A 27,568-nucleotide genomic window follows, 5' to 3' on the forward strand; every position below is an offset into this window, starting at 1 on the left:
CGCCTGGGAGGCGGGCCGCCTGCCGCCGGGCTCCCAGGAACCCGAGGACGTCCTCATGGTGGAGGAAATGTCGTGACTGCTGTGGGGACAAGCGGAAATTGTGGCTCACCCCCTGCCCCTGCCACTCCTGAAAATGTCACGTATCTGCATCGTCCCCTCACGTCTGGGAAAGGTTTCTCACCTGACCTACAACACCGCCACCCGAAACCCAGCAGCACGGCTTTCTGGCTCTCTGCTCATGTCCACGCGGGCGGGCTGCGTGGGATGCTAGCCGTCTGTCGGTCCGTGTCTCTGAAGCACAAAGCAAGCGCTCAGGGACGTGGAGAGTGGCTGGCATGCACCCCAGGCCCTGTGTGTTGGTCCTCCAGGCTCAGAAGCAACCGGAAAACGGGCGAGAACGTCCACGTGGACTTGTCCACCGGTCATTCCATCCCCGCAGAGATTTGGAACCAGGGAGGCAGAAGGTCCCCGTGCCCATTATGCACCTAGCCCATCCCAGCATGACAAAAGACAGAGGCATCCGGGCGGTGGGACCGTCTCCAAGGAGAGGGGCTCCCTCCTGGGAACACATAGGCGCCTTACCGAGCCCTGGGGACGCTCACCACGCCGTGAGCCCGGCCATGGCCGAGGACGTGGGAGGAAAGAGAGAGCACCTTTCTTCGGACGGATATGCCCCAGCCTGCATTAGGGAATCGGCACCTGTCTGGATTCCTTCCGAAATCGTGTCACTGCTTTTAAAGACAGCCGTCTCCGTGGCACGTGGGGCCGGGAGGCAGGCGTTCCCGCGGATGTGAAAGGCATTGGGGGTAAATATCGCTGCTGAGATGTCCGATGGTCTTGCAGGTCGTTTTTTCCTGAGGTTTTCCTGCGGAAAGCAGGATCGGGACGTCCTTCTCTCTGTCTCTCCATGCGTGTCTCTCCTGGAGCTCTCGGGATGAGGAAAGGGATTGGGGAAGGGGACAGCCAGCTGTCCCCCCAGGAGGACGACGCCAGGCACCCAGGACTCGGGATGAGTGACACAGACGTCCGCTCTTCCCGTGCACCTTTCCGCTCGGGGCTTACGGGCACTCACACGATGGGAATGATCCGTGGCTAATTTGGGACAGAGCCCGTCTATGGCGCTTCTCTACAATGCATGCTAAACATCGGGGTGCGGCTGTGACCATACAAGGAAGAAAACACGGTTCCGGACTGTGTGTGCTCATGCCAGGGCACGAGGAAGCCCACAGAAGGCGCTCATGCACACCTGGGCGGGGAGATGCCCACTCCGATTACACGGGACACCCCGATCCACTCACAAGTCTACACTGTGGGAAGCCTGGGGGGCTCAGACGGTGACGCGTCTGCCTTCGGCTCAGGTCATGATCCCAGGGTCTTGGGATTGAGCCCCACATCGGGCTCCCTGCTCAGCGGGAAGTCTGCTTCTCCCTCTCCTGCTCCCCCTGCTTGGAGAGATAAATTAAAATGTTTTAAAAAATAAAAAAAAAAGTCTGCACTGTGAAGAAACGTATTTCACAAGAGGCAATAGTAGCTGATAAGGAAGGTTTTTGTTGAAACACTTGCATGTTTTGGGGTCGGGGCGGGGTGGAAATACACAGAAGAAAAGAGTCAGCATCTTTCGAAAGATTTCCAGGCACCGAGAAAGAAAACCGAGCCCTCTGGGCAGGGGAAGCGCTCACTCGCTATCGGCTGTCACCGTGGCTGAGATACCCATGCAGCAACGCTGAGGAGGGCCCCGTCAAGGTGCCGTGTGCAATAAGCAGACAGCGCCCCGGGATTACAGGAAGAACTTGGCAACCACCGGGGTGAGGACGTGTGAGCCATGAATACCCGCTCTGGCTCTGCCGATGAGCTTGACCCGGGAGCCTACGGTTCGGGGCACGGATTTAAGTTAAAAACTGGAAACTGGGAATCCAGCCGTAGCCCGTGCCGGGTGCTGGTGGGTTCTGGAATGGACGGGTCATCTGTGTGCCTCAGTGGGTTCGGGACCCCACGGGATGGCTGGGCTCTGCTTCCTGGGACTCGGGGTTGGGACCCGGGGCCAGAGTGAGGAGCTGGGGGTGAGTGCTTAGGGCTGAGAAGAGAATAAGGAAGAGCATTATTATGATAGGACCATGCTGTAGTGGCAGTGACAAATGACCACCAGCTGGGGGCTTAAAACCACAGGGATTCGTCCTCCTGGAGCTCCAGAGTCTGAGATCCAGGCGGGGCAGGGCTGCTGAGATCCAGGTGGGGCAGGACCACTGAGATCCAGGCGGGGCAGGGCTGTGCTCCCTCCATAGGCTCCAAGGGAGTGTTCCTGCCTCTTCCAGCTTCTGGGGCTCCAGGCGTCCCTGGGCTGGTGGCCACGTCCCTCCCATCTCTGCCTCTGTCCTCATCCCTCCTGTCTCTGCCTCTGTCCTCATGTGGCTTCCCCTCTGTGTCTGTGTCTCCTCTTCTGTCTCTTACAAGGACCCCTGTCATTGGATTTAGGGCCACCCTGATCCAGGACGAGCTCATCTCACATCCTTTAGTTCATCACATCTGCAAAGACCCTATTTCCAAATAAGGTCCCCTTCCCAGCCTGCAAGGGACATAAATTTCTGGAGGCAATAGGATTGAGTCCTGCATGGGCTCCCTGCTCAGCGGGGAACATGCTTCTCCCTCTGCCGCTCCCCCTGCCTCTGCTCTCTCTCTCTCTCTGCCAAATAAATAAATAAATAAATAAATAAAATCTTAAAAAAAGATTTGGGGAAGCACCATTTGACCCAGCACAGTTACTGACACGGTTTGTTTTCCAGGGCACCTGGGTGACTCAGTCAGTTAAGCTTCCAACGCTTGATTTTGGCTCAGGTCACAGTCTGAGTCGTGAGATCAACCCCCACGTCTGGCTCACACACGGGCGCAGAGACTCCTTACGATTCTCTCTTTGACCCTCTCCCTCTGTCCCACCATTTGTAAGAAAAAAATACAAGTACATTTTTTTAAAAATAGAGTTTATTTTCCTTGGGGAGCAGAAAGTTGCAGAAGGGGTTTGCATCTCCCCGATCCAGAGTGTTGGTGACAATAAACGCCGGCTTCCCCCGGGAGCAGCAACGGTGCAACCCGAGGCCTCTCAGGGAGCATGGGCCTCCAGGAGAGTCTGTGCAACAGAGCAGAGCGCAAGCCCCTGACGTGGGCCAGGTTGTCCCAGAGTAACCACCCGGCGATCTCAGAGCAAGGAGCATCCTCCCCTTTGGGGTGAGGGGCAGAGCATTTGACGGTTCTGGTTTAGCTGGGAAAGTTCACCAGGGAAGCCCCTTATCTCAGGGAAACCACGCAGATGAGGACTGGGGTCATGCTACCAGGCTCACCTGATTACAGGGCCAGGCCAACCTCAAAGCAGAAAGTGGCCCTAGGGCTCCCCCGGGATGCCTAGGGGTCCTCGAGGCTGGTGTCTGCACGACGTCAGAGCTGACAAGGTGTCTCGGATGCACATTTCAGCTCTGCCCCTGCCCTGGGCTCTCGGAGGAACAGGCCTGTGGATCTTCCCCACACCCGGGCACCAGGCACGTAAAGGACTCCTACCTGCTGGGTCCTGGGTCCTGCTGCAGCTTGGAGACCCCAGAGCCCAGGGCTCACCTGCTTCTCTCTGAGCTGCAGACGGTCACTCATGTGGGCACATTGAAGGTACATTGTGGCGGTGGGGCGGCCATGAATCTGAGACCTCCCTTCCTAAGACGCCCTCATGGCTCCCCCTCACATCCTGCGCCTGGCTCCATGACAGTCCTGCTCAGACCAGGCTGTCGACCCCCCAGATCACGGGACTTCTCAATTCGGAGGCAGGCGTTGCAGAGAAAGGAGGCATCGTCCGCAGGTAATCTGCAGGGAAGACTGGATAAAACGCTCTTGCACTCCCCAAGAAAGAGGGTCTGGAAATGCTTCTGAATACGAGGGGTGGGTGTCAGTTCTGAGACACAGTCCCTGCGAACAGGGTCTGGGGTTGCCTGGCGGGCGGGGCCTCCCCTCCCGCCCCCTGGACGGAGCAGGTGGACGCAGAAGGGTCCGTGATGCGGGGCCACGGGTGACTGCACAGATCTTGTTACTCCTCCCAGTTCTCCCCGCCCTACTGGAAACACGTGCCTGGTCACAGCACCGCCGGGCAGAAAGACAAAGCACTTCCTCCTACGAGAGCATATCAAGAACATTAATATGCAAGAATACACGGGCACATTGATATTAATTAATAAAAATTATTAAGAAAATATATATTAAAAAGTTAGTATTTATATAAGAATTAAGACATTAATATAATGATGTAATGCATTAACATGCATATGTGACATTATTACAATAATGTATTACATGTAATACATAGTTTGTGTTATATAGGATACATTTTAACATAATACAATGCTACATAATATAATATAATACAATAATAGATACTAAAACAAGGTAATAATATATAATATAACAGAATACAATGTTGGGATGTCTGCCAACTCCGTGGGCCCCTCAGGACCTACCTGCCCCCAACAGCCATGAGTCTAGACCTGTCATTTGTCATCCCTGGGGGCAGCATGTTCAAGGGTTTCTGGGAAGGACCAGCCCTGCCCTCCTCGCAGAGCATGCTGTGTCCCCAAAGGGCTCCGTGCACAGGTGCTCCTTGCTGGGGGAGAAGGTCTACTCTGGGGTCCTGTGTGCAGGGATTCTGTACACAGGGGCTCCTTGCTGGTGGAGAAGGTCTACTCTGGGGTCCTATGTGCATAGGCTCCAGGCACAGGATCTCCTTGCTGGTGGAGAAGGAGGGCTCTGGGGTCCTGTGTGCTGGGGGCTCCAGGCACAGGAGCTCCTTGCTGGTGGAGAAGGTCTACTCTGGGGTCCTGTGTGCTGGGGGCTCCGGGCACAGGAGTTCCTTGCTGGTGGAGAAGGAGTACTCTGGGGTCCTTGTGCATAGGCTCCAGGCACAGGGGCTCCTTGCTGGTGGAGAAGGACTATTCTGGGTCTCCCCCACCACGCAGCTGTGCCTCCTGCCTCACCCACTTTCCCTTCCCGATTCCAGTCCTCTGTTCCTCTGTTCCCCCAGGTGCACTCCCTGCCCTCGGAGGGCTTCATTCTCTGCTTACAATGGAAGCTCTAACAATGCCCCCATCCCAGGCCCTCCCTTGGTTGCTTTGTCCTGCTTTTCTACCTTCTGCAATGTGGAAGTGTTTGGTGTCTGGCCCTATGCCCACACAGGGGAGAGAACAGGTGTTGGGCAAGCACACTCCCAGGTTCCCAGTGACCCTGACAGTTGCCCATCCCAACCCTGTCCTTGGCCAGCCATTGTCTGCCCCGGGCCCTGGGCCGCTCTGCTACCCCCCCTCCGTGCCCTAGTCACCTGTAGCCAAGCACGTGCCTCATGGGGCCTCCTTAGGACCTGGCTTCAAATGCCCCCACCCAGATCTCTGCATCTTTTTAAAAATATATATAATTGTTTTTTTTATTTGACAAAGAGAGAGCATGTGAGCACAAGCAGGGGGAGAGGGAGAGGGTGAAGCAGGCTCCCCGTGCAGTAAGGAGCCTGATGTGGGGCTCGATCCCAGGAACTTGGGATCATGATCTGAGCCAAAGGCAGATGCTTAATGGACTGAGCCCCCCAGGCTCCCCCAGACCTCTCTGCACCTTAGCTCCATGCACAGGACGTCTGGGTGCACGCTGCTCTGGAAAGCGGTCCAGCCTGGGGCTCCAAGGGGTGACACTGGCCATCTTCTCCTCTGTGTCTCTGTCTGTCCTCTTCTGTCTCCTACAAGCACACCTGTCATTGCATTTAGGGCCACCCCGATCCCGGATGAGCTCATCTCAGATCCTTCACTTACTTGGAATTGCAAACACCCTTATCCAAAATAAAGTCCGTGCAGGTGGGGAGCTGGTGTATTGTCACCGGCGTGAGTGGGGTGAAGACAAGGGGTCAGTCCCTGCCCCGGAATGGGGTCCGTCCAGCAGGGGCTGAGCACGGGGCCATTGCAGCTGGAAATAAAGCGGGAGGTCATTTGCTACTGGACGGGCTGCATTTGACCCTGGGCAGAGCCCTCAATGGGGACCCAGGGTCCTGACCAGGGACTGTCTCCGGGGGGCACGGGGGAAAGTGTTTGCCTGGGACCTGGACGTAAGACGGCCGGGAGCCCTCCACCCAGCCCCTGGTGTGTGTGGGTTATAATCAGCAATGCCAGGAAGTTGCCCAAGCTGGGCCTGGATGGCAAGCGGTAATTAGGATTATAACAAAGAGGAACACGCAAGGAGAAATGAGAACAGGAAAATAACAGCTTTGAAAGAAAAGGGGAGTCATTCCAGGGAAAGTACACAGTGGCTGACCCCGGCTTCGAGAGAACAGACACAGACACGGGCACAGGGTTCTCGACCGGGTCACCAACCCCTGCTCTCACCCCGAGCCTCATTGGGTCTGGGTTTTAGGGGTGGGGCCCCCGGCTGAGACCATAAAAACGCTGAGAAGGGACAGCCAGCTTTGTTTTCTCTTTGGAGACACTTCCTCCAGCACAGCTGGGAAGACGACACAGACAGAGGAGTCTGGGGTCTGGATCCCCCCTCCCAAGCTGGCTGCCTGTCCCACCAGGACCTTCGCTGCTGCCCAGGTAAGACCCCTGAGCCCCGGGAGGGACGAGGGGCATTGGAATGGGACTCATTCCTGCCGCGGTGCATCTCCCCTGGGCGCCAGCCCCAGGGTCCGAAGGGTTTACGGCATGTAAGGGTGCTGTTGAGGGCGCCAGGAGCCGCCAGGGACAGTCAGGCCATGCTGGCGTGCTGACCGGCTAGACGTGCTCCGGGACACAGAATAGAGCATGAACGTGGAGTTCCACCACCCTGTCCCCTTTCTTGATGTGGCTCTTGGAAAAGTGTAAGCACATGCATGAGACTCCAGTGCTGCGTCTTCCAGAGAAGGTTGGGTACGGGGCGGGCGGGGCGGCTCGTTCCCGGCGTGGAGGTGCTGGGGGCTCAGAGCAATCGTGAAGTGCAAATCCCTTACAGGTGCATTATGCGCCGTGCCCCAAATGTGCACAAAACGTGCTCTATCCACGCGGGGGAATAGGATTCAGCCCCGAAAAGGAACGGAGCTCAGACGCCTGGGCCCCACGGACGGACCGTGAGGACACGACGCTCAGGGAGAGAGGCAGATGCACGAGGCCGCATCGTGCGTGATCCCACTTATTAGAAAACGTGCACAACGGGCAAAGGCACAGACAGAAAGTGGGTTCGTGGCTGCCCGGCCCTGGGGAGGGGAAGGGTGGTGAGAGCTCATGCGGATGGGGTCACTTTCAGCCCGATGGAACGTTCTGGAGCCGGACAGAGGTGAAGAATGCACCAGATGCCCCCTGAGATACATTTTATTTTTTAAAAAGATTTTATTTATTTATTTAGGGGAGAGAGAGAAAGAGAGAGAGAGAGAGCATAAGCGGGGGAGGGGCAGAGGGAGAAGCAGGCTCCCCGCTGAGCAAAGAGCTAAAAACCTGACTTTTATGAGATGTGCATTTCACCTCAATAAAAAATTAATTAATAGATACATTTTTTAAAATGCAAATGACCGGGGGCTACCCCAGAACTCCCTCTGAGCGGGTCCTGTGAGGACCAAGGTCCTATAGGCGATGATTCCAGACGGGGACACCCAGGACCTTGGTTGGGGCAGCCCTCTCTAGGGCGAGCACCCCTTGCCCCTCCTCTGGGCTGGCCGTCAGCTCCATCCAAATGGGGGCTCCAGACCCCCAGACATTCGTGTCCAGGTCAGGACCCACCCTGTCTGACCGTCTGCAGCTGAAAGCCAACTGTCTTCAGTAACTAACGGCGAGTCCCAGGCCATTCTGTTTAAAAATTCCGATCTCTTCCCCATCGTGGATTTCCTACAATGACCTTTTATGAATATGGCTGATGGTGAATATGAGTTGGGGGGCCTCCGGGAAACTTTGAGCCTCACGCCTCTCTGTCCTCACCTTCATCCCCGTATTATGAATCGAGTGCAAGATACCTGTTCCTGGGCGCTCCCCGCCGAAATGCAATTCTGGATGTCGCCGTTCCCCTCTCCTGGGAAGGGGTCTCTCGGGCGTGCTCCCCGGGTTGGGAACAAGCACTTTCACTATCAGATTGTGCAAGAGTTCACATTTGCTGGAAATCATTGCCAGCCCTGTTGTTGAGATGGGAAATCTCCTTGCAGCCCCAAGGCTGAACTGTGGGAGCGGGAGAAAACCCCAGTGAGGTCCATGTGGGGTCCCGTGATGGGGGCTGTGAATGTCCAGGACGAGAGGGGAGTCTGAAGTCCCAGCTTCTCGATCCTGGCTGAGATTTTCCAGATGGGATGTTGGAGGGGGGCTTCCTGGGGACCCCGAGAAGGTCCTGTACCATGCATAGTTCAGTTACCGTAACTCTGCCTGTTCAGGAAGTTCAATCTGTGTTCACTTTATATTTTTAATTACACTTCCTTCCAGTCCTTTGTCATGGTAGCATTTCCTGGTACCATGTGTGGTGTGTGCTTTCCCGGTTTCTGCATGAGGCTGGAGCCAAGAGCATGTGCAGACCTCAGGGTGCAAGTCCGTAAAAGGAGAGTGACATACACACAGGGATGCCCACACACGCACACGCACGCGGGACATGCATGAGCGCAAGCACACGCACACACAGACATGCATATGTATGCACGTGACTGTGTGTGCACTACATGCACATGCACGTGGCTGTTTGCAAACGCACGCGCAGGCACACGTGTGTACATGAATGCACGCACATGCACGTGGCTGTTTGCAAACGCACGTGCAGGCACACACGTGTACGTGAATGCACACACATGCGCATACCCAGAGCCTTCCCTCCTGAAAGGAGCTCCATGCTCACGAGCGGGAGTTTCCCAAAGTTCACCTTCCTCCCTCCCACACACTAACTGTCCCTCCTCTTCCAGCATGTGGCCTCCCTGCCGTGGGAGCCGGATCCCTATGGCCTTGCTGTGGCTCGCGGTGTGTCTGACGTCTGTCTCGGGTCTGCTGCAAACGGAGGAAGGTAGGGCGAAAAACCATGTGCGGTGTGGGGGTGTGTCGAGGTGGTTTGTTGTTTAGTTAAAGTCGAGGTCGAGGTCATTGTAGACCCACGGGAGCTCGTAAGAGGTGGTACAGAGACCGCCCATGTGCCCCGTACCCCGCTCCCACCGATGGGATCATCTCGCAACGCTGTCACGGTAAATCTCACAGCCAGGATACTGAGTGTGAAAGGCTCGAGCTGCCGAGCCTTTCGCTGTAGCTCAAATGCGAGGATCCGTCGCCCACCCTGGTCCTGAAATTGTGCGAAATTGTGTTCGACCTGTATCTCCCCTTCCTAGATGGGATCACAGGAAAGATGATGGGTGTGGGCTGACTTGTGTCCCCACCAAAGTCCTTCCTGGAAGCCCTCGCCCCCAGAACCCGTGAATATGACTGTGTTTGGGGACGGACTCTTTACAGATGGAATTAAGTGGAGATGAGGCCATCAGGGTGGGGTCCTAATGCAGCAGGACTGTCGTGTCCTTATAGGAAGGGAACGTGTGGCCACAGATGTGCACCCAAGAAGGCCACGTGTGGCAAAGTACGGTCTCCTTGCCCTCCATGTGGCTCATAATGATATTGCATCATGATGATGGGGAATATGAGATCATTCCATGAAGGATAATGAGATTCCATAGTAACCAGAAGTGATGAAATGAGAAGACGTTGATTACAATCCCCGAGCCATCGGTGGCCACTTCCGACTGTCACCGTCCGATCGGGCTCAGTGGACAGCAGCAACCGATGGACATGCACCAGGGAATGTCCCGGGGAGCCAGTCGGCTGCCGGAAGGGGCGGGAACCCCAGGGAAGCCCATGCCCTCGACTCCGGTATGGAGCACAGAGCGTTGACTTAGCTGGGGTGCGGGCCCTGAGTGCGCCCAAGGCCAAGAGGAAGACGGGGCTGCTAATGTCTCTGAAGGTCCACGCTGACCTGCAGGGGTGTCTGCATGGAAGCCAACCGCCGTCAGGAATTTCCTGAGTCAGAGGTGGACCTGAGAGAGGGACCAGCTGCGTGCTTTCCACGCGGGGTTCCCACGGCACACAGACGTGGGCTGAGCTCCAGGTCACAGGCATGATGGGTTCTGCAAGAGCCCTGGAGCGTGCCCACCTGGTGCTTGCGACAGTCCAGAGGATGTTAGCTGTGGTGACGGCCACAAGATTGCATAACCCGTGAGATGTTGATTCCTCCCTCAAATAGGGGTGGAATTCAGATGTTTTGTGGGGGAGGGAGAGGAAGGTGTTTCTCTTCTGAAGACGGTTGTTCGAGTCTGCGTGGGCAGACAGAACAAAATACCATAGTCTGGGGGGCTTAATTTATCCCTCCCAGCTCTGGAGACCAGACGTCTGAGATCCAGGCGGGGCGGGACCACTGAGATCCAGGCGGGACGGGACCGCTGAGATCCAGGCAGGGCAGAATCATCCTCCCTCAGAAGCTCCAGGGAAGGGTCCTTCCTGCCTCTTCCAGACTCTGGGGCTCCAGGTGTCTCTGGGCTGATGGCCACATCCCTCCCATCTCTGCCTGTGTCTTCACGTGGCTCCTTTTCCGTGTCTGTTTGTGTCCAAATGTCCCCTCCTGATAAGAACACCAGTCACATTGTGTTAGGGTCCACACTCTTTCAGGATGACCCCATCTTATTAATTACACCTGCAATGACCCCATTTCCAAATAAGGTCCCATCGTGAGTTCCTGGGCGTTGGGACTCCCCAACGAATTTTGAGGGGTTACCATAGGACTCACAACAGGTGGTTCTGATCCAAATATTTTGTTCCGAGATCCAAATTCCTTCAGCTCCTCCAGGAGCGTTTATGGGTGAGAACTGAAAGTACCACCATCTCTTCTGTCCAATTTCGTGGACTAGAACTCAGTCACACGGCGACACTCCACGCCCAGGGGGCCGGCAGATGCAGGAGGTCTGGGAAGGGCAAGGGTTTCATCCACTTCCCAGCCTTTCACCCCCAGGACCGAGCATTATCTGGGCTCTTCTCCCGTTCCCGTCTTTGATTTGCCTGTCTTGCCCTGGGGGCAGAGTCTGCTGCCGCCTTTGCGGTCACTTCAGGCCTCAGGGTCCTCTAGGATCGCTGACCACAGGTAGGAAGTGAGCTGCTTTCTAGGAGCAGAAGGCTGAAGGAGGCAGCTGACGCAATCTAAAATTTTCACATTTTCCCTCCTAAGCTGGAAGCCCCCTAAAGCTTCAACTTTGGCCAAACTGCATCAAGAGGGGCCGTTGGTTCAGCACACGGGGGAATAGAAGTGTTGAGATCAGACGCCTTGCCTTGTTCTGGTCTTAAGGAGAAGTGGTTAGTCTTTCACCATCGAGTCTGAATTAGCTCAAAGATTTTCACAGATTTATCAGGAGTTTTCTTCCATTTCTAGTTTGCTGAGATTTCTTGATCCCAAATGGATGTTAAGTTTGGTTAATTTTTCTTTTCTGCTTCTATGGAGAAGATCATTCTTTTTTTTCCTGTTAACGGGGCTGAATTGTGTTGATTGTTAAAGAAACCTTGCATTCCCAGAGTAGATCTCTGGGTCATGACGTATTAGTAGGTTTATGTATTCCCGGATTTTATTTACTAATATTTTCTAAGGGATTTTGTGTCTACGTTTATAAGGGGTGTTGGCCTCGAGTTTACTTTTAATATCTTTGATTTTGACATTGGGATAATGCTGGCCCCTTAAAATGAGTCAGAAAATATTTCCCGTCGACGTCCTTTCTATGCTGAACTTTTGTGCACATGATATTATTTTTTCCTTAAACATCTGATAATTTATATATATTTATATTATTTATAAAAATAAGGTTAAATATGATAAAATATGCTAACGTTAATATTTACGATTTCATCCTTCATATCTGTTTTCACGATATTTAATGTTGTGTTGGCAGAACTGAGTGTAAATTTTGGACCGTAAGAATCTATTAAGAGAGGGACGCCTGGGGGGCTTAGTCTGTGAAGCATCTGCCTTCGGCTCAGGTCATGATGACCCCAGGGTCTTGGAATCGAGGCCCGAATCGGGCTCCCTGCCCAGAGGGGAGTTTGCTTCTCCCTCTGCCTGCTGCTCCCCCCTCTTGTGCTCTCTCTCTCTTTCTCTCTCTCTGACAAATAAATGAATATCATCTTTAAAAACATCTATGAAAGGGTGTTGATCAATTATTGAACACTACATCTGAAACTAAAGATGTACTATATGTTGGCTAGTTGAATTTAAATTAAATGAGGATCTATTAAGAATTAATTTTCAGGGCGCCTGGGTGGCACAGCGGTTAAGCGTCTGCCTTCGGCTCAGGGCGTGATCCCGGCGTTACGGGATCGAGCCCCACATCAGGCTCCTCTGCTATGAGCCTGCTTCTTCCTCTCCCACTCCCCCTGCTTGTGTTCCCTGTCTCGCTGGCTGTCTCTATCTCTGTCAAGTAAATAAATAAAATCTTTAAAAAAAAAAAAAAGAATTAATTTTCAACTTGTAAGGAATTTCCCTAAGTGGATTTATTATTATGGTGATGATGATGATGAAAGAAGTTGTCCTTCTATGTTAGAAGAGACTACTGGCAGAACCCAAGGGGTTGCCATGGTTTGGTCTTGTTTAGGAAACTAAGCTTGTTGATCTTGATAACTAATCAGAACACTTACGGTTTATAAACTCTGTGAACGTTTATGAAAGTCATGTCCTGTAAGTCCTTGAAGGGGGTCTGATAAAATCTCACCAAGTATCTGGTGTAGCTTTACACACTTGAGTTATTGGCAAAACAGGACTCCACACGGCCTTGTACATCGTCAGGCAAGCCTTTGAGGAGATATGTTGAGCCCTGTGGTCTGCCCCTGGAGACCCCTTCTCTCAGGAACCCTGTGTCAGCAATGGGTGTGGTTTGACTACACTTCAAAACATAACCAGATGCACTCGGAGAGCTTTTCCAGCCACATCGGAGTTGCTCCAGCTGCCTGTGAACTGTGAAAGGCCGTGAATGTCATTCTAACCACCGTGCCTTGTATTTTAAAAGTTGAGCAAAAGAGTAAAAAAAAAAAATGCATCTTTGATGGCCATTGGCAACCCATTCCAGAATCGCAGACTTTGACGGACGAATGTAAGCCAGAATTGGTTCTCAGTTCTCAGGGAAAGTAATGTGGTCATAAAAGGTACATTTAACAGAAACGGGGGTTGCAGAGCATGACCCGCTTCCACCCAACTTTTGGTTGTTGTTTTTTTTTTTTCTTTATCACTGGGAGGGCGGGCTAATGAGAGGAACAGGGCGCTGTTGACTGACGGCCGCTCCCAGCTCCCAGCAATTCCTTGTCTGTGTAGAATTCTGCTTCCCGAGGTTGTCGGTGAACTCGGGGGGAGAAGGAAATTCCCATGGCGATAAGGGTTCAAGGATCCGTAGTATTTCTTCTAACTCTGACCTCTAAACATTTCAGATCCCGATTCCCCGATTAAGAACCTAAGGATGGAGCCGGGAGAAAAGAGATTGACCTGGGACCTCCATGGAAATGTTTCTGGAATTATGTGTTTCATAAATTCAAAATTTATCACTAAGGTAAACCACTTTCCCTGAGCTTGGCACACGGAGGTTTCCGTGTCTTTTGGGGACTTAAGAGCCAGCAGAGCCCCAAGGTCAAGTCCGGCTCTCGCATCACTGATGTGGGGGGTCTACTCCGGGCTTGGGTGTGGAATGTGGGGTGAGAGTCTATTCTAGGCACCACAGCTCAGGGTTCACCATGTGTACGTGTCCAAGATGGTGCCCCTGGAGAGCGTTGGTGAGAAAGTGTGCTCAGGGATTGTAGGTCAACACCCAAGCCCAGCTGAAAGCGAGTGCTTACTTTTCCGCCATTGCCCACCCCTCGCCCAGATCCTGTACCATGTCATCTTCCAAGGTTCAGAAGTCTCGAGAACTGTGACAGATCCCATGGGTGGGCCATGGTGAGCATACAAGATATTCACAGCTCATAGTGTCTCATGAGGAAGAGGCACCTGTTAACTTCCTTCAGAATAAATTTGGAGTCTTGAGATAATTCTAGATTTAATACAATATGGGTCACAACCTGGGCCCCCATAACAAATACCCTAGAGGACGTGGCTCAAGCAACACACATTTATTTCCCATAGTCCCCGAGGCTGGGAGTCTGAGATCCAGGCGGGGCTGAGGCTGGTTCCTCCTGGAGCCTCTCTCCTGGGCGTGTAGACACTATGTTCATTCTATGTCTCCATGTGGTCATCCCTCTGTTTGGTCTGTGTCCTGATGTCCTCTTCTTATAAGGACCCCATTTCCTATGGGATCAGAGCCTACACTACTGACTTCATTTTACCTTAATCCCCTCTTTAAAGACCCCAAGTCCAAATACAACCACTGTCTGGGCCCTGGGGGGTGAGGGCTTCGTCATACGAATTTTGGGGGACACAATCCAGTTCATGACAAGCTTCGGTGGGATTTCTTTGGAGCTTGGCCAGTTGACTCTAAACTCTATCTGGAACAATGCGGGCTACAGAAGAACAAAGAAATGTTGATAAAGAACACCAGTGATCTGGAATCTGCCTTTCCATGATGTCTCCAAATGTGCTGAGACACGACGATTACCCAAAGAGTCAGAAATAACAGGATGCATGGATAGATTAAAGAAATGGAACAATCCGGAAGCAGAAGGATGCATTGATGGTGGGTGGGGGTGGGGTGGATTTTATATGCCACTAAAATGATATTGCAAACCGGTGGAGAAGATAGAGTGTTGCATGCATGGAGTCAGCACAGTTTCCAAAATGCACTAAAATTAACTTGAATTTCTACTTGACCACGCCCATGCACGTACATTGCATGTAGGAGAGACCTTGACATTTTTTTCGGTATTGAAGACGTAGAAAGAATTGCTGAGGACTATTTCAAGCTACTGGACCCTGTTGTCATTCCCTCATCTGCTGTTGGTTTTCCCTGAATTGAATTCATTTCTGTTTTGTTAATGGTCTTTGTGTGTTTGTCCAGTTTTCTCATGTATCTATGCTATTTGAACGTTACGCTCTTGGCCAAATGGGTAAATATTGCGTTGAACCATTCAGTTTGGTGTGTTTGTCCTCAACAGAGATGGGTTCCCCTTTTCAGTGGGTGAGTCTCTTTCTCCCCTTGTTTCAATGGTCTGCATACATGAGGACCCCCATCCTCCAGCTGCTGGTGGTCCTCAGAGGCAGCGCTCAGCACAGCTATGGCAGGTTTGGGAAAACACCCGTCCACCCCACATTCTGCCATTCTTCCTTTTAGAGGCATTTATGGAACCCAAGTTCCTCGGAGAAAACACAGTGACTATGCTTACGAGCCTTATCTGAATTATCCAAGGAGGTTTTAGATCAGTGCTGAAAAACACACAAAAGCACATTTTCCCAGAGCCTCAGATGTGTTGTGTTAATTCGTGTTTAACAACTAGTCTGGTTGAATCTGTTGTAGATACGAACACCTAGATAAAGGTCTTCTTCAGGTATTAATTACAATTTCCACCAAGTGGGGGCGCTGGCTGGCTCAGTTGGTAGAGTGTGCGACCCTAGACGTCAGGGGCTCGTGAGTTTGAGCTCCACGTTGGGTGTAGAGATGACTTAAAAATAAAATCTTTAAAAAAAATAATAGCTTTCTGCTCATTAATCCATTCAGGGCTTCACAATGTTCTCTGTTTATATTAATGTATTATACAATGCAGGTACGATGCTGGAATTCACCACGAGCTTGATAAATATTTTCCTTCCATTTTTATTCCATGTGACTTTCGATTTTTGTTTTCTCATTTTCCCAGCTTTTCCGTGCCAATTTCTTTTATCATCCGAGCCTCAGAAAAGGGTTTGATTTATTCCTAATGGAATTCATGAATGAAATATTTATTTATTTGTAAATGAATATATTTATTTATTTGAAATGGAATTATTTTAAACAAATTTTTGTATAGTTTTAAAAAAATAATAAACTTCACTTTTTTCCAGAGCAGGGTGGGGTTCACAGGAAAATTGAGGGGAAGGTATAGAGATTTCCTATACGGCCCCCAACCCCCTGCCCCCACACATGCACGGCTTCCCCACTGTGAGTCTGCCCGCCAGATGGCACCGTCCTTACCACTGATGAACATTCTTGGACACATCATCCTCACCCAGAGTGCGCAGTTTACTGAGGGGTCATTCTTGGTGTGTGTATTTAGTGACTTTCAAAAAACGGAGAATGATACCTTTTCTACAGAACAATGTCACTGCCCTAAAAAAAGAAATCCAGTGTCCCACCTGTTCACCTCTCCCTCCCTCTCCACCAACCAGTAATTTTTTTTTTAAAGATTTTATTTATTTATTCGACAGAGATAGAGACAGCCAGCGAGAGAGGGAACACAAGCAGGGGGAGTGGGAGAGGAAGAAGCAGGCTCATAGCGGAGGAGCCTGATGTGGGGCTCGATCCCATAATGCCGGGATCACGCCCTGAGCCGAAGGCAGCCGCCTAACTGCTGTGCCACCCAGGCGCCCCCACCAACCAGTAATTTATACACCATCTCTGGTTTGTTGATCGTCACAAAATAAACTGCTGGGGTTTTGATGAAGATTGCATGGAATCTATAAAGTAAGTCCGGGAGACTTACGGTTTTGTTGCCGTTGTTATTGTTGTCGTTGTTAAATCTGAATATCATCAGCATGACTCTGTGTGTTCTCCCAACAATGAGTAAGTGGTTCTCTCTTTCTCTGTCAGGCCATCAACAACAACCGTTACTGCCAGTTCCAAGTGCTTTCCTCGTGTGAGGTGAAAAACTTCACCGTCTCCTTGACCAAAGGCCCACCGTTCTTGATGGGGATTCAGTATCCTCTGCAAGGTGAGGGGAACATGTTCCTCTTTGGGTCTGGTTTGCTGTCCGTCATTGGTCAGTCTTTGGGATACACAAACCGTGACTTTGAGCTTCGATGGACATGCAGTGAGTGGGAAAAAAAAAAGCCTACGACCCTAGGGCATCACGTATGCAGGAGGATTTCCTTCGTGGGATCTTCGTGAGTTGAGGAAGTGTGCAAACACAGAACAGATGAGCAGTCGGGGGGGCGGTGAGGACGGACAGGAGGGAAGGGGGTGAGGCAAAAAAGGACCATCTGGGGGGCCCTTGGTGGATGAGACTGTCCTGTGTCCTGAGCGTATGGGTGTAGACATCCGGTTGGAGATACTGCACAACCATGTTTTCCAGGGGTTATCATAGCGGGAAAATGGGTCAAGCCACCACGGGACAGCTCTGTGTTTGTCCCTGAAACTGTGTGTGAATTCACAAGGACCCAGAAATCCTAACATCCCTCCTAAAGGAGATTTGCTTTTATTCCACCATCTTTGCAAGCTCAGAAGGAAACCCTGGGGCATCCGCACAACGTCTGGACTGCTGGGTGCACGACATGGACTTCCTGACGTGCAGCTGGGAGGTGGGCAGGGAGGCCCCCAGTGACGTCCAGTATCGCCTGTACAGGCAGCACCTGTGGTAGGTGTGGCTGCGGGCATGGCGGGACTCTCCCCGGGCACGTGGGGCTGCTGGGTCATTGCTGTGTGCTCCCTCCTTGCCGAAGGACCCGCAGGGAGCAGGAGTGTCCGCATTACGAAATGGACGATCGGGGGAAACACGTCCGGTGTCATTTCAATGACGTCCCCAGATTGGAGAAACAGCTCCAGATCCTGGTGAGAGGCAGCAGCCAAAGCGCCAGGATCCCCTGCTCGGACCGTACTGTCGAATTATCAGAAATTGGTGAGTACAGGTCGAGGACGCGGCTCTCAGGTTGTGCCCTTGACTCTGGGATGCTGGTGTCTAGCTCAGGGGACCCCAACCAAATAACCCCCAGCGGCCAGCTGAAATGACACGCTGATTTCTCACGGTTCTGGAAGCTGGAAGCCTGACCCCAAGGGGCTGGCAGATCTGGCTCCTGCTGAGGATTCCTGTTCCTGGCTTGCACATGGCAGCCTTCTCACAGTGACCTTACATGGGGGGCGAGGGAGAGAAGGAGATGTCCGTTCTCTTCTGCTTACATGGACCCAAATCCCATCATGGGGGCTCCACCTTCATGACATCAGGTAACCCTAATTACCTCCCGGAGACTCACCTCCAAATGTCATCCCACTGGGGGTCAGGGCTTGTGCATTTGGGCATGACATGCGTTCAGCTCCAAGCAGCGGCTATGAGTTCGTTGCATCTAAGGAAGGAACCCGCTTGCTTCTGGAGCATTCCCATAACACACGGGACACATGGCTCCGTCATCAGTTTCGGGGAGGTGGGTGAAGGTGTCTTGCATTCATACGCCAACAGGTTTCTGGAACACAAACCCCATCATAGCAAAGCTGTGTCGCTATCCATTTCCTTCAACAGGACCCCTCCCCAAATTGTGACGGCTTCCACCCTCTGGAAGCCTGGGCCTACCCCGGCTAGTGCACATGGCGTAAGGAAGCACGTGGCCGGCTATGGGAATGGAGACGTGGTGCAGAGAGGAAAAAGGCAAAAGGTCTCTTGTTTGAAAAGCAGGGGGCTCTCCCTTTGACTGTGGACACCCATCTTTTAAAGTGACTTGCTGTGTTTTATTGGTACTGGTTGGACGCTGTTCCCTCAGACACAGGGCCCTCATTGGTACGTCCAGACCGTGTCCAAGGCCACCTGCAACTCAATGCATGCTCCCACCCGGACCCCTGTGTCCTCACCCCAGCACCCAGCAGGGGTGGGAGGAGACAGTGGTCAGTGTGGTGGGGCAGTGGGTGTCTGAGAGCCTGGTGGGGAGGTGTCCAATGGGAACTGGGGGCTCCATGCCCCCAATGCATGCTCCATTATGCCACCAGGAACACAAGTTCAAAATGCCTGTTGTCCATCCAAAAGATCTGTCCACAGCTTGGCACCTGTGAATGCCACCTTATGGGGAAATAGGGTCTTTGCACTTCTTATAGGGAGGCCCTAATCCAATAGGGTGGTTCCCTTAGAAGAAAGGGAGGAGACCCAGAGGCCAACCCAAAGACAGATGCGAAAGCCGTGGGAGGTCATAGGGGTGATGTGTCTATAACCCAGGAACTCCAAGGGTCACCAGCAGCCACCCAAAGTGGGAAGGGGGCCTGGAACACATTCTCCCTCTGAGCTTCCGGAAGGAACCAGCCCTGTGGACACCTGGATTTCAGATTGCTGGTCCCCAGAACTGTGAGAGGACATATTTCTATGGTTCAAGCCACCCTTTTGTGGTACCTTGTTGTGGTGGCTGCCGTGGGAAATGAATACAAGAACATTACTAGCAATTTCAACATGGCGCCAGGAGAGCATGGACCCAAGCCTGGGGCCATGTGCAAGGACATCCGTCACACACAGCTCTGTGCTGGGGTGGGCCACGTTCAGGCGTGCAGGGTGGCTGCTGAAGAGGGTCATGGATGATGCCCATTGACACCAAGAGAATCGGGCCCTGGTGGTTTATTAGTTCCCAATTGTTGTCTTAGGAAATGATCCCAAACCGTGAGGCTTAAAGTACCGGAATTTATCCCCCAGCCCTGCAGATCAGAGTCTGAGATCCAGGTGGGGCAGGACCTCTGAGATCCAGGTGGGGCAGGGCCGTGCTCCCTCCAGAAGCTCCAAGGGAGGGTCATTCTTCCCTCTTCCAGCTTCTGGGGCTCCAGGTGTCCCTGGACTGGTGACCACGTCCCTCCCATCTCTGCCTCTGTTCTCGCGTGGCTTCTCCTCTGTGTCTGTGTCTCCTCTTCTGTGTCTTATAAGCACACCTGTCATTGGATTTAGGGCCACCCTGATCTAAGAGGACATCATCTCAAGATCCTTCACTTACTATACCTGCAGAGACCCTATTTTTAAACAAAATCCCATTCACAGGTGTTAAGGATTTGATATGGATGTACCATTTGGGGGTGACCATTCCCCTCACTGCAGAGCTCTTTAAATAGTGACTAACGTTTCACCCTGACCCTGGCCCTTCCTCCCACAAGGAGCCATAGGTCTACAAGGGGACCCTGCCTGTGGGTGTTATGTTGTGACTGGAGCCTTTCAGCCCAGAGTTAGGGAGGACATGAGCACTCTGCCCAAAGTTGGAGGGCCTGGTGGGTAACTCTGCTCCCTCTCCTGGGCTGGGTGGCTCCTAGCAGGCAGGTTCTGGGCTGCGTCCAGGGTTGTTCCCCAGCAGGACTGACCCACCTGCACTTTGGGGTGCCCCTGCATTCTTGGCCTCACTCTCTGGCCCTGCCAATGCGTGCGTCTTCCCAAGCAGCCACCTGCCCTGTCTCCTGCTTGTGAGAGGAGAAGGCCATTTGAGGGATGCAGGTGAGGGTGTCCCACTGCAAGGTGGCCACACATGGGCAGGGCTTGGATGGCTGCAGGGAGGAGGGAGGGGAGCTGGTTTTGAGACTATTTCGAGGGATGGACTCGCGGATGGTTTCTGTGGGTGCTGCTGAGGTAGACGGGGGAGGGACTGAGGGAGGCTGGGGGCAGGGTGACTTCCTAGACGGGGAAGAGGAAGGGGAGGAGAGGAGGCAGAGGACGAAGAGGGAGAGCGGGGAAGAAGAGCAGGAGGAGGGGGAGAGGGGGAGGGGCCCCAGAGCCGGGGACTGCGCTGTAGTGAGCTTTCAGCCAGCCGTGCAGGTGGACCGCCCGCGCAGGCAGGTGAAGACCCAGGGCTGGGCTCCCAGTAGATTCGGACGTGGCCACATAGGAAGCTGGTGAAGCCACGGAGTCAGAGCACTCTGAATGCCCAGAGGGAGGGCAGAGGGCAGAGTGCCCAAGCAGGGACGGCCAGAAGGGTCCCAGCACCCAGAAGGGACGACAGGACATCCGGGGAGGAGCTGGCTGCAGCAGGCAGGGTCTCGGGAGGCGAGGAGGCAGGGGCAGATGTTTCCGGGAGGGCAGCTGGCCGGCCAAGGGGATTGGAAATGGGACCGACCCTGTGCAGGGTGGGGAGCGAGCCAGGCTGCCAAGCACTGAGCAGACTGTCCCGTGGGCAGGGGGGAGTCCACATGTGCAGGAGGCTTTCCTCCTTCTGCCGGAGAACGGTGGAGATTACGGCCAAAGGGAAAGCATCAGGTGTAGACCTGGGGACTTTGGAGGCACAGACCTGAAGAGCGCTTTCCAGAAGGGTCTCAGGGTGGGTGGGGTCTCTCACAGGCTAGTATCGGAGCAACTAGACCCAAGGCTAATTTAAGAGGATAGATATCTCAGCATATTTTGTCATGCATCTATATTGATATTTGCCCTTTCTTTCACCTTGGAATGACATTTTCCTCTCCTTCCCACCACCCTAAATTTCTAGGAAGCCTGTTTTAAAGTATCTTCTGTGTGGGGGAGGGGACGTTGATTTGTTTTACTCATAAAAGCGTTGTTTTTGGGTTTTTTCCTGTCCTAGAGAGATTAAATCCACCCAATATCACTGGCACGTGTAATAAGTCATATTCGATGATGAAGTGGAAAGTGTCAAGTCACTTCAATCGCAGATATGAGTATGAACTTCAAATACAAAAGGTAAATGCTTGTCCTAGCTGGCAAGTCTAGATTTTCTAGAATATGTACGGCAAGGTTTTGGAGGCAGAGAAAACACATACACACACACACACACAAATATGAATAAAAAAAATTTTTAGTCTTTTAAAAATAAACACAAATAAAAATGGAGTAAAAAAGAAAAATAATAGTGAAGTAAATTTTAAAATAAATAAAAACATAAATAGAAACTAAATCCTACATAAAAATAATGTTAACACAAAAAACCTGAAAAAAATAAAAAATCATGTAACCTTTTGTGTGTGTGTGAAAATCATCAAAAGAAAATAAAGAAACCCTAAAAAAAATCAGCTTTAACAAAAGTAACAATGTTGGCTATTCAAAAAACAGAGGTAACATTGAAAAAGTAGGTCCCAGATGGAAGAAACCAGGTGCATATTTGTCTGTCAAAGGACTCATGTTTGGGGTGGATAAGAAAGGCTTCCAAGTCAATACAAAGAAGACAAACAACCGTATGAAAAAAACAAAAGGGCAAGAAGTGGAAACAGCCACTTTCCCAAAGACTTTGTCCCCATAAACATATGAAAAGGTGCCAGAGAAATGCAAACCACAGGGAGAGCCCCCTACACAACCCTTAGATTGGCTAAAATGACAAAGTCTGCCACAGCAAGGCTGGATGAGGCTGTCACCCAATGGATTGCCACTTGCTTGTGACTCGCTGGTGGCCATTTAAAATGATACACGTGGCTCCTTCTTGTCCGAGATGTCCCCTGTGATTGAACACACTCCGTATTGTAAGCCCCAGGATAAAATCATATCCTTTCAAGAAAAAACATAAGCCCACCAAAGTGGGGACCTGCGTGTTCATAGCGGCTGAGTTTGGGAACAACCCAAGAGAAGGGACGAACAAAATATATCCACACTCTGGAATACGGTCCCCCAGGGAAGGTCAGCCAGACTCAAGGTCCACCCTGGAGGATTTCATTTATATACCGAAGCATGGAACATGCAGAATGATCTACAGGGAGTGACACACGGGTGCTCTGGGTGTGTGCGGGGAGGAAGGCATGGCAGAGGGGCACAGGGAAATTTGGGGGTGACGTGGTTTTAGGTGCACAACGTTTCTCAAAGCGCACCAAATGCTGTGCTGTCAATGCGCGGTTTGCTCAAGCAAATTATGCCTGAACGAAGTCATCTCAAAAAATGATCAAATATGGGGACGCCCAGCGGGCTCAGTCGCTGGAGCATGTGACTCTTATTCTCAGGGTCCTGAGTTCAAGCCCCCCATTGGGCCTAGAGACTATAAATAAATACACTTAAAAAAAATTATGTCTATAAATTTTTAAAAAATGACAAAATGTTTTGAGCTAATTAGTATTTCACACTCAGTTGTTGACTTAAATGTATTAGGCTTCTTCTTTGTATATTTATTATTTATATTCGACTAGTGATTAAACTTAATGTTTTTGTTTCCGTAAAACTGCTTAGAAGGATAAAGGTTATTAATTCTTTTTAAAACAACAAAAGAGCAGGTATATTTTACTTAATCCCTCTTTTATATTCATATTTATTTATGTGTTATATTGATCATTTAGTTTCAGTCACTGCTTATTTTGTACTCTGTTTCTGTATAAACCTAAAAGGGCTCAAACAAGGGCCTTCATCAGGGGGCAGCATCAGACACCCACCAATGTCCACTCTTGTTTTCTAGGGCAGCGATCCCGCCTACACAGAGAAGGTGAGTGTCCCTGAATGGGGCGTCACAAAATGCAGGCTGTGTGTTTTTCTTCCTCTCCGGGTGCTCCGAGGTGCCCGACTCTGCGTGTGGGCCCCGCTCACCCGTCGGGCAATCTCCAGGAGTCTGTGCAGAGGGGAAACAGCACTGTCCTCACGTGGCTTCTCCTCTGTGTCTCCTCTTCTGTCCCTTATAAGGACCCCTGTCCTTGGACTTAGGGCCACCCTGATCCAGGATGGGCTCATCCTGAGATCCTTCACTTAAGCACATCTGCAAACCCCCTACTTCCAAATGAAGGTCCCGACCACAGATTCTGGAGGGGACATATCTTTCTTGGGGAGCGGGGGAGGGAGGAGGAGTTCATCGTGCAAGAGTCTTCAGGGCCCCATGCAGTGCACAACACCCAGTCATGACACCATAGTCTTGGCCTCGTTGGGGGTGTCCGTGGATTCTTTACCTCCCGGTGATTCCAAAGAGCATTTTTGTTTGGACTCCAAGAGCCTGGGCTGAGAAGGGTAGGGGGCTCCAGGGCCTGGGCCCCTCTTCTCTGATAGAGGCTGGTCGGGGGTTTGCTCTCCTTGGGGCGGCTGTATTAGCTCCCCCGGTGGAGGGACGCCTGCCTTAACAAGGGTCGCAGAGTGGGGGTTTTAAAACACAGCTCTATTCCTTCCGGGTCCTGGAGACCAGATGTCCTGAGATGCAGATGGGGCAGGACTTCGTTCCCCCTAGAGGCTCCAGGAAACGTCTGTTCCAGGCCTCTCTCTCTCCCAGCTTCTAGGGCTCCTTGGCGTGTGGCTGCGACCCTCCGTCATGCACACGGTCTTCCTTCTGGGCGTGTGTGTGTGTTGTCAAATTCCCCCTTTCTGTAAGCACGCCGGTGCTAATGGATTACAGCCCCCCTACCCCAGCTGACCTCTTCGTACCTGATTGCACCTGCTTCCACCCTGTTTCCAAGGAGGCCAGCTTCTGAGGCCCTGCGGGGCGAGAACGCTCACACACGAGTTTGGGGGAGGACCCTCTCCACCCATGACAGGGCCCCACTGTCTCCTCACCAACTGGCAGCGGCCTTTCCTTCTTTCCTTTTGAACCGCAGCTCCAGGAAAACTTCTTTGAGCTTTACAATCCCGGAAACTACATGGCGAGACTAAAGGTGAAAGGTTTCTTCCGCAACACCTGGAGCGAATGGAGTGCCCCCCAACACTTTGGTGAGTGGGGCGCCCTTTCACCTCCTCTCGCTCGTGTGCACTGGACCTGGGGGGCACCACCCCTGGGCAAGGGAGCACGGACCCCTTGCGTGCTCAGATGTTCTGCCACCAGAGGCGCAGGGATCGAGCTCCACCTGCTTCTGTGTCCCCATAGAGGGCTCTAAAGACAACAGCTGACCCTGCACCTTGTGCTCACCCCATGCGAGGGCAGACCCCCAGTTAGAGCCCCCATGGCTTGTTAATAACAATTCTGTCAGCAGGCACACGGGTTCCTCTTTTATCCAATATGGTCCCTGGCATGGCTCCTGGGCCTGATGAGAAGGATTTCCCCCCAAATAAGAGCTGCCATTTCTCCCTGAACTGTTCTGAAACCAGACCCTCCTCCCGGGCTCCCCAAGAACGTCCTGTTTCAGAGGTAGCATGTAGGAAAACTGGTCACTAGGGTCCTGGGGCTGTGGCAATAAATGACCCCACGTGGTGGACGGGGCTTAAAAACACAGGAATCCATCCTCTCCCAGGTCTGGAGACTAGAGTCTGAGATCCAGGCGGGGCAGGGCCACTGAGATCCAGCCGGGGCAGGGCTGTGTTTCCTCCAGAAGCTCCAGGGGAGGGTCCTTCCTGCCTCTTCCAGCTTCTGGGGCTCCAGGCATCCCTGGCTGGTGGCCGTGTCCCTCCCATCTCTGCTTCTGTCCTCATGCGGCTTCTCCTGTGTGTGTTTCTGTGTTCAAATTTCCTCTCTTTATAAGGACACTAGTCATTGGATTAGGGCCCATCCTATTCCACTGGGACGTCACTTTTACTTGATTACATTTGCAAAGACCCCCTGCCGTGGGCTCAAATGTGCCCCCCCCCCAATTTATATATTAAAGTCCTCAACCCCAAGACCTCAGAATGGGACTGTCTTTGGAGATGGGGTCTTTAAAGACGTGGTTAAGGTGAAATGAGATTAGGGTGGGCCCTGATCCCGTAGGACTGGGGTCCTTGTAAGAAGAGGGCGTGAGAACACAGATACACACAGAGGGACGACCACGTGAGGACACGGGGAGAACACGGGGTCTACAGGCCAAGGAGAGAGACCTCAGGTGCAACCAGCCTCGGTCCCGCCTGGATCTCAGACTCCCAGCCTCCAGGACAATGAAACCAGAAATATCTGCTGTTTCAATCGCCCTGTCTGTGGGACTCGGTTGTGGCAGCCCCAGAAAACACAGACGCCCCACAGGGCCCCGCTGTCGCCCCGGGGAGCCTGAGGTCTTTGCAGATCGGTGCGCCCGGTGCTCCCCCTACTGGCCCGGCTGCGGGGAAATGCTCACGGTCTAGGACTAGCGCTCGGCCCTGATGGAGAGGTATAGGGCTTGCCCTAGGGGGCCTCGGTCTTCCGACGGTGCGGCCGGCCCACTGCGCAGGTGGCCGCTGTCCCCTCCTGGACGCGCCCCAGTGCCTGCTGCCTCTCGGGGTCCCCTGGGGAAGCATTCGGGGCCGGGTGCAAGCAGCACCCCTGGGACCTGCTCACGTGCGGGTCCGCCCTCTTCCGTAGTGTGCGACGTCGGGGAGGACGTGCCGCGCCGGGACTGGCTGTTGTCTGCACTGGGCTTGCTGGCCACGCTGCTGGTCATGGGGCTGGCGGTCGTGCTGTGCAGAAGGTGAGCACGCAGCCCCATGACCTCGCTGGCCTCCCTGCAGGGCGCTGACCCCGTCCTCACCCCACCCCCGCCGTGGCCGAGTGGGGGTCTGGTCTTACCTGCTGGACGGCAACACCCCCAGGGTGCAGGCTGCCACCACAAGCGTCCCCACGGTCTTTCTGAGACATGAGCCTGTTCTGGTCCCTGCTGCCCGCGGAAATCCAGAAGCTGGGGACCCCACGCAGCGTCCTCAGGACCCTCCTCCCTCCATCCTCAGACCCTTAGCTGGAGTCCCGGGGCTGCAGCCAGGCTCACCCGCCTGTCCCCATGTGTCCCCGCTGTTCAGCCGCTCACCCCTTGCCCAGATTCCCCATCCCCCGACATCCTTTAGGGGATGACTCTGGGAGCCAGCCTCCTTGTTCTCCTCCTCCTTTCCCTCCCCTCCTCCTCCCTCTCCCCAGCAGGCAGCAGGCCTTTCCCTCCTGATAGCAGCTTCTGCCCCTGGGGTGCCTCCCAAATGACCGGGTGCTGAGCCCTGCCAGACCCTGCCCTGGGGCCTTGGGGTCTGTCCCTGGGGGCTCTGGCTTCCCTCTGGCTTCACCCACGCCCCTCCCAGCCCCTCCAGGCTGAGCCGCCCTGCCCAGGGGCCCTGCTCAGGTAGGGATGCTTGTCTGTGTGGAAGCCGTGGACACTGGGTGCTAGCAGCCCCGGGGCCGCCTCCAGCACGACTGGGGTCTGTGGCAGGGATCTGGGTGGGGTGCATGGGCCCCGGCAGGGCATGCAGAACTCTGCCCCTGCGGACCAGCATTCCTCGTGGCTGTAGGACTTGTCCGTGGGGGCAGGCAGTGGAGACCAGCCCCCCAGACCCACCCAGGGACTGGGGCTGGAGTCCTCACTCCATCCCAGTGTCCTGAGGCCCCTGAGTTCTGGATTCAGAGCTTCTGGTTCTCTCTGTCCTCTGAGGTACTCGGTTTTGCAGAAACTCTTCCCTCCCATCCCTCACATGAAAGACCCCACCATTGACAATCTTCAGAGCAGCAAGTTGGTACGTCCTGGCATCTGGTGGGGGGGTGGGGTGTGGTTCGGGGACAGGGTGGCCACAGGCCCGCCCAGGGAGCAGGATGCTTGTGTGTGAGCCCTGGTGGGAGGCGGGGGAAGGCTCACCCCAAGGCGCTCCTCCAGGCAGGCAAGGCCTAGAGCCCCAGCCACCCGCGTGCCCAGGATTGGCCAGGCCCCTGCGGCTTTCAGGGTGGTGGAGGGGTACCTTCGTTGGCGAGTCTGCAGCTCAGCCTGGCCCCGTTGTCCCCCGCAGGTGGCCTGGGAGGCCAGCAAAGCAAGCTGGGAGGACTGCCCGGTGGCGGAAGTGCAGGTTTTGGGAGAAACATGACGCAGGACCAGACCTCCTTCTTGGCATGGCCAGGTGCCTGCACAGCCTGGTTGCCCTTGGACCAACGGATGATTGTGGGGGTTTGTGGAGGGAGAGGGACACCCCATGCCCACTCCACGGAGCAGCCACGATAAAGAACAGCTGTGTGGGCTCATTTTGTAAATAAACGCTGT

General features: G+C 53.2%; 1 protein-coding gene across 1 annotated transcript; it reads left to right on the plus strand.

Annotated features, from left to right (window-relative positions):
- On the plus strand, nucleotides 1-27,568 carry IL3RA (interleukin 3 receptor subunit alpha). Its single transcript, XM_011226973.3, has 13 exons — nucleotides 1-1,805; nucleotides 6,484-6,593; nucleotides 8,903-9,000; nucleotides 13,431-13,549; nucleotides 16,712-16,832; nucleotides 17,342-17,474; nucleotides 17,560-17,735; nucleotides 21,355-21,470; nucleotides 23,161-23,187; nucleotides 24,278-24,389; nucleotides 25,924-26,029; nucleotides 26,972-27,053; nucleotides 27,321-27,568. The coding sequence occupies exons 3-13, from the start codon at nucleotides 8,904-8,906 to the stop codon at nucleotides 27,393-27,395; spliced, it is 1,164 nt and encodes a 387-aa protein (XP_011225275.1). The 5' UTR covers nucleotides 1-1,805; nucleotides 6,484-6,593; nucleotide 8,903; the 3' UTR covers nucleotides 27,396-27,568.

The sequence above is a fragment of the Ailuropoda melanoleuca genome, chromosome X, assembly GCF_002007445.2.
Source record: "Ailuropoda melanoleuca isolate Jingjing chromosome X, ASM200744v2, whole genome shotgun sequence".
Classification (NCBI taxonomy): Eukaryota; Metazoa; Chordata; class Mammalia; order Carnivora; family Ursidae; genus Ailuropoda; species Ailuropoda melanoleuca.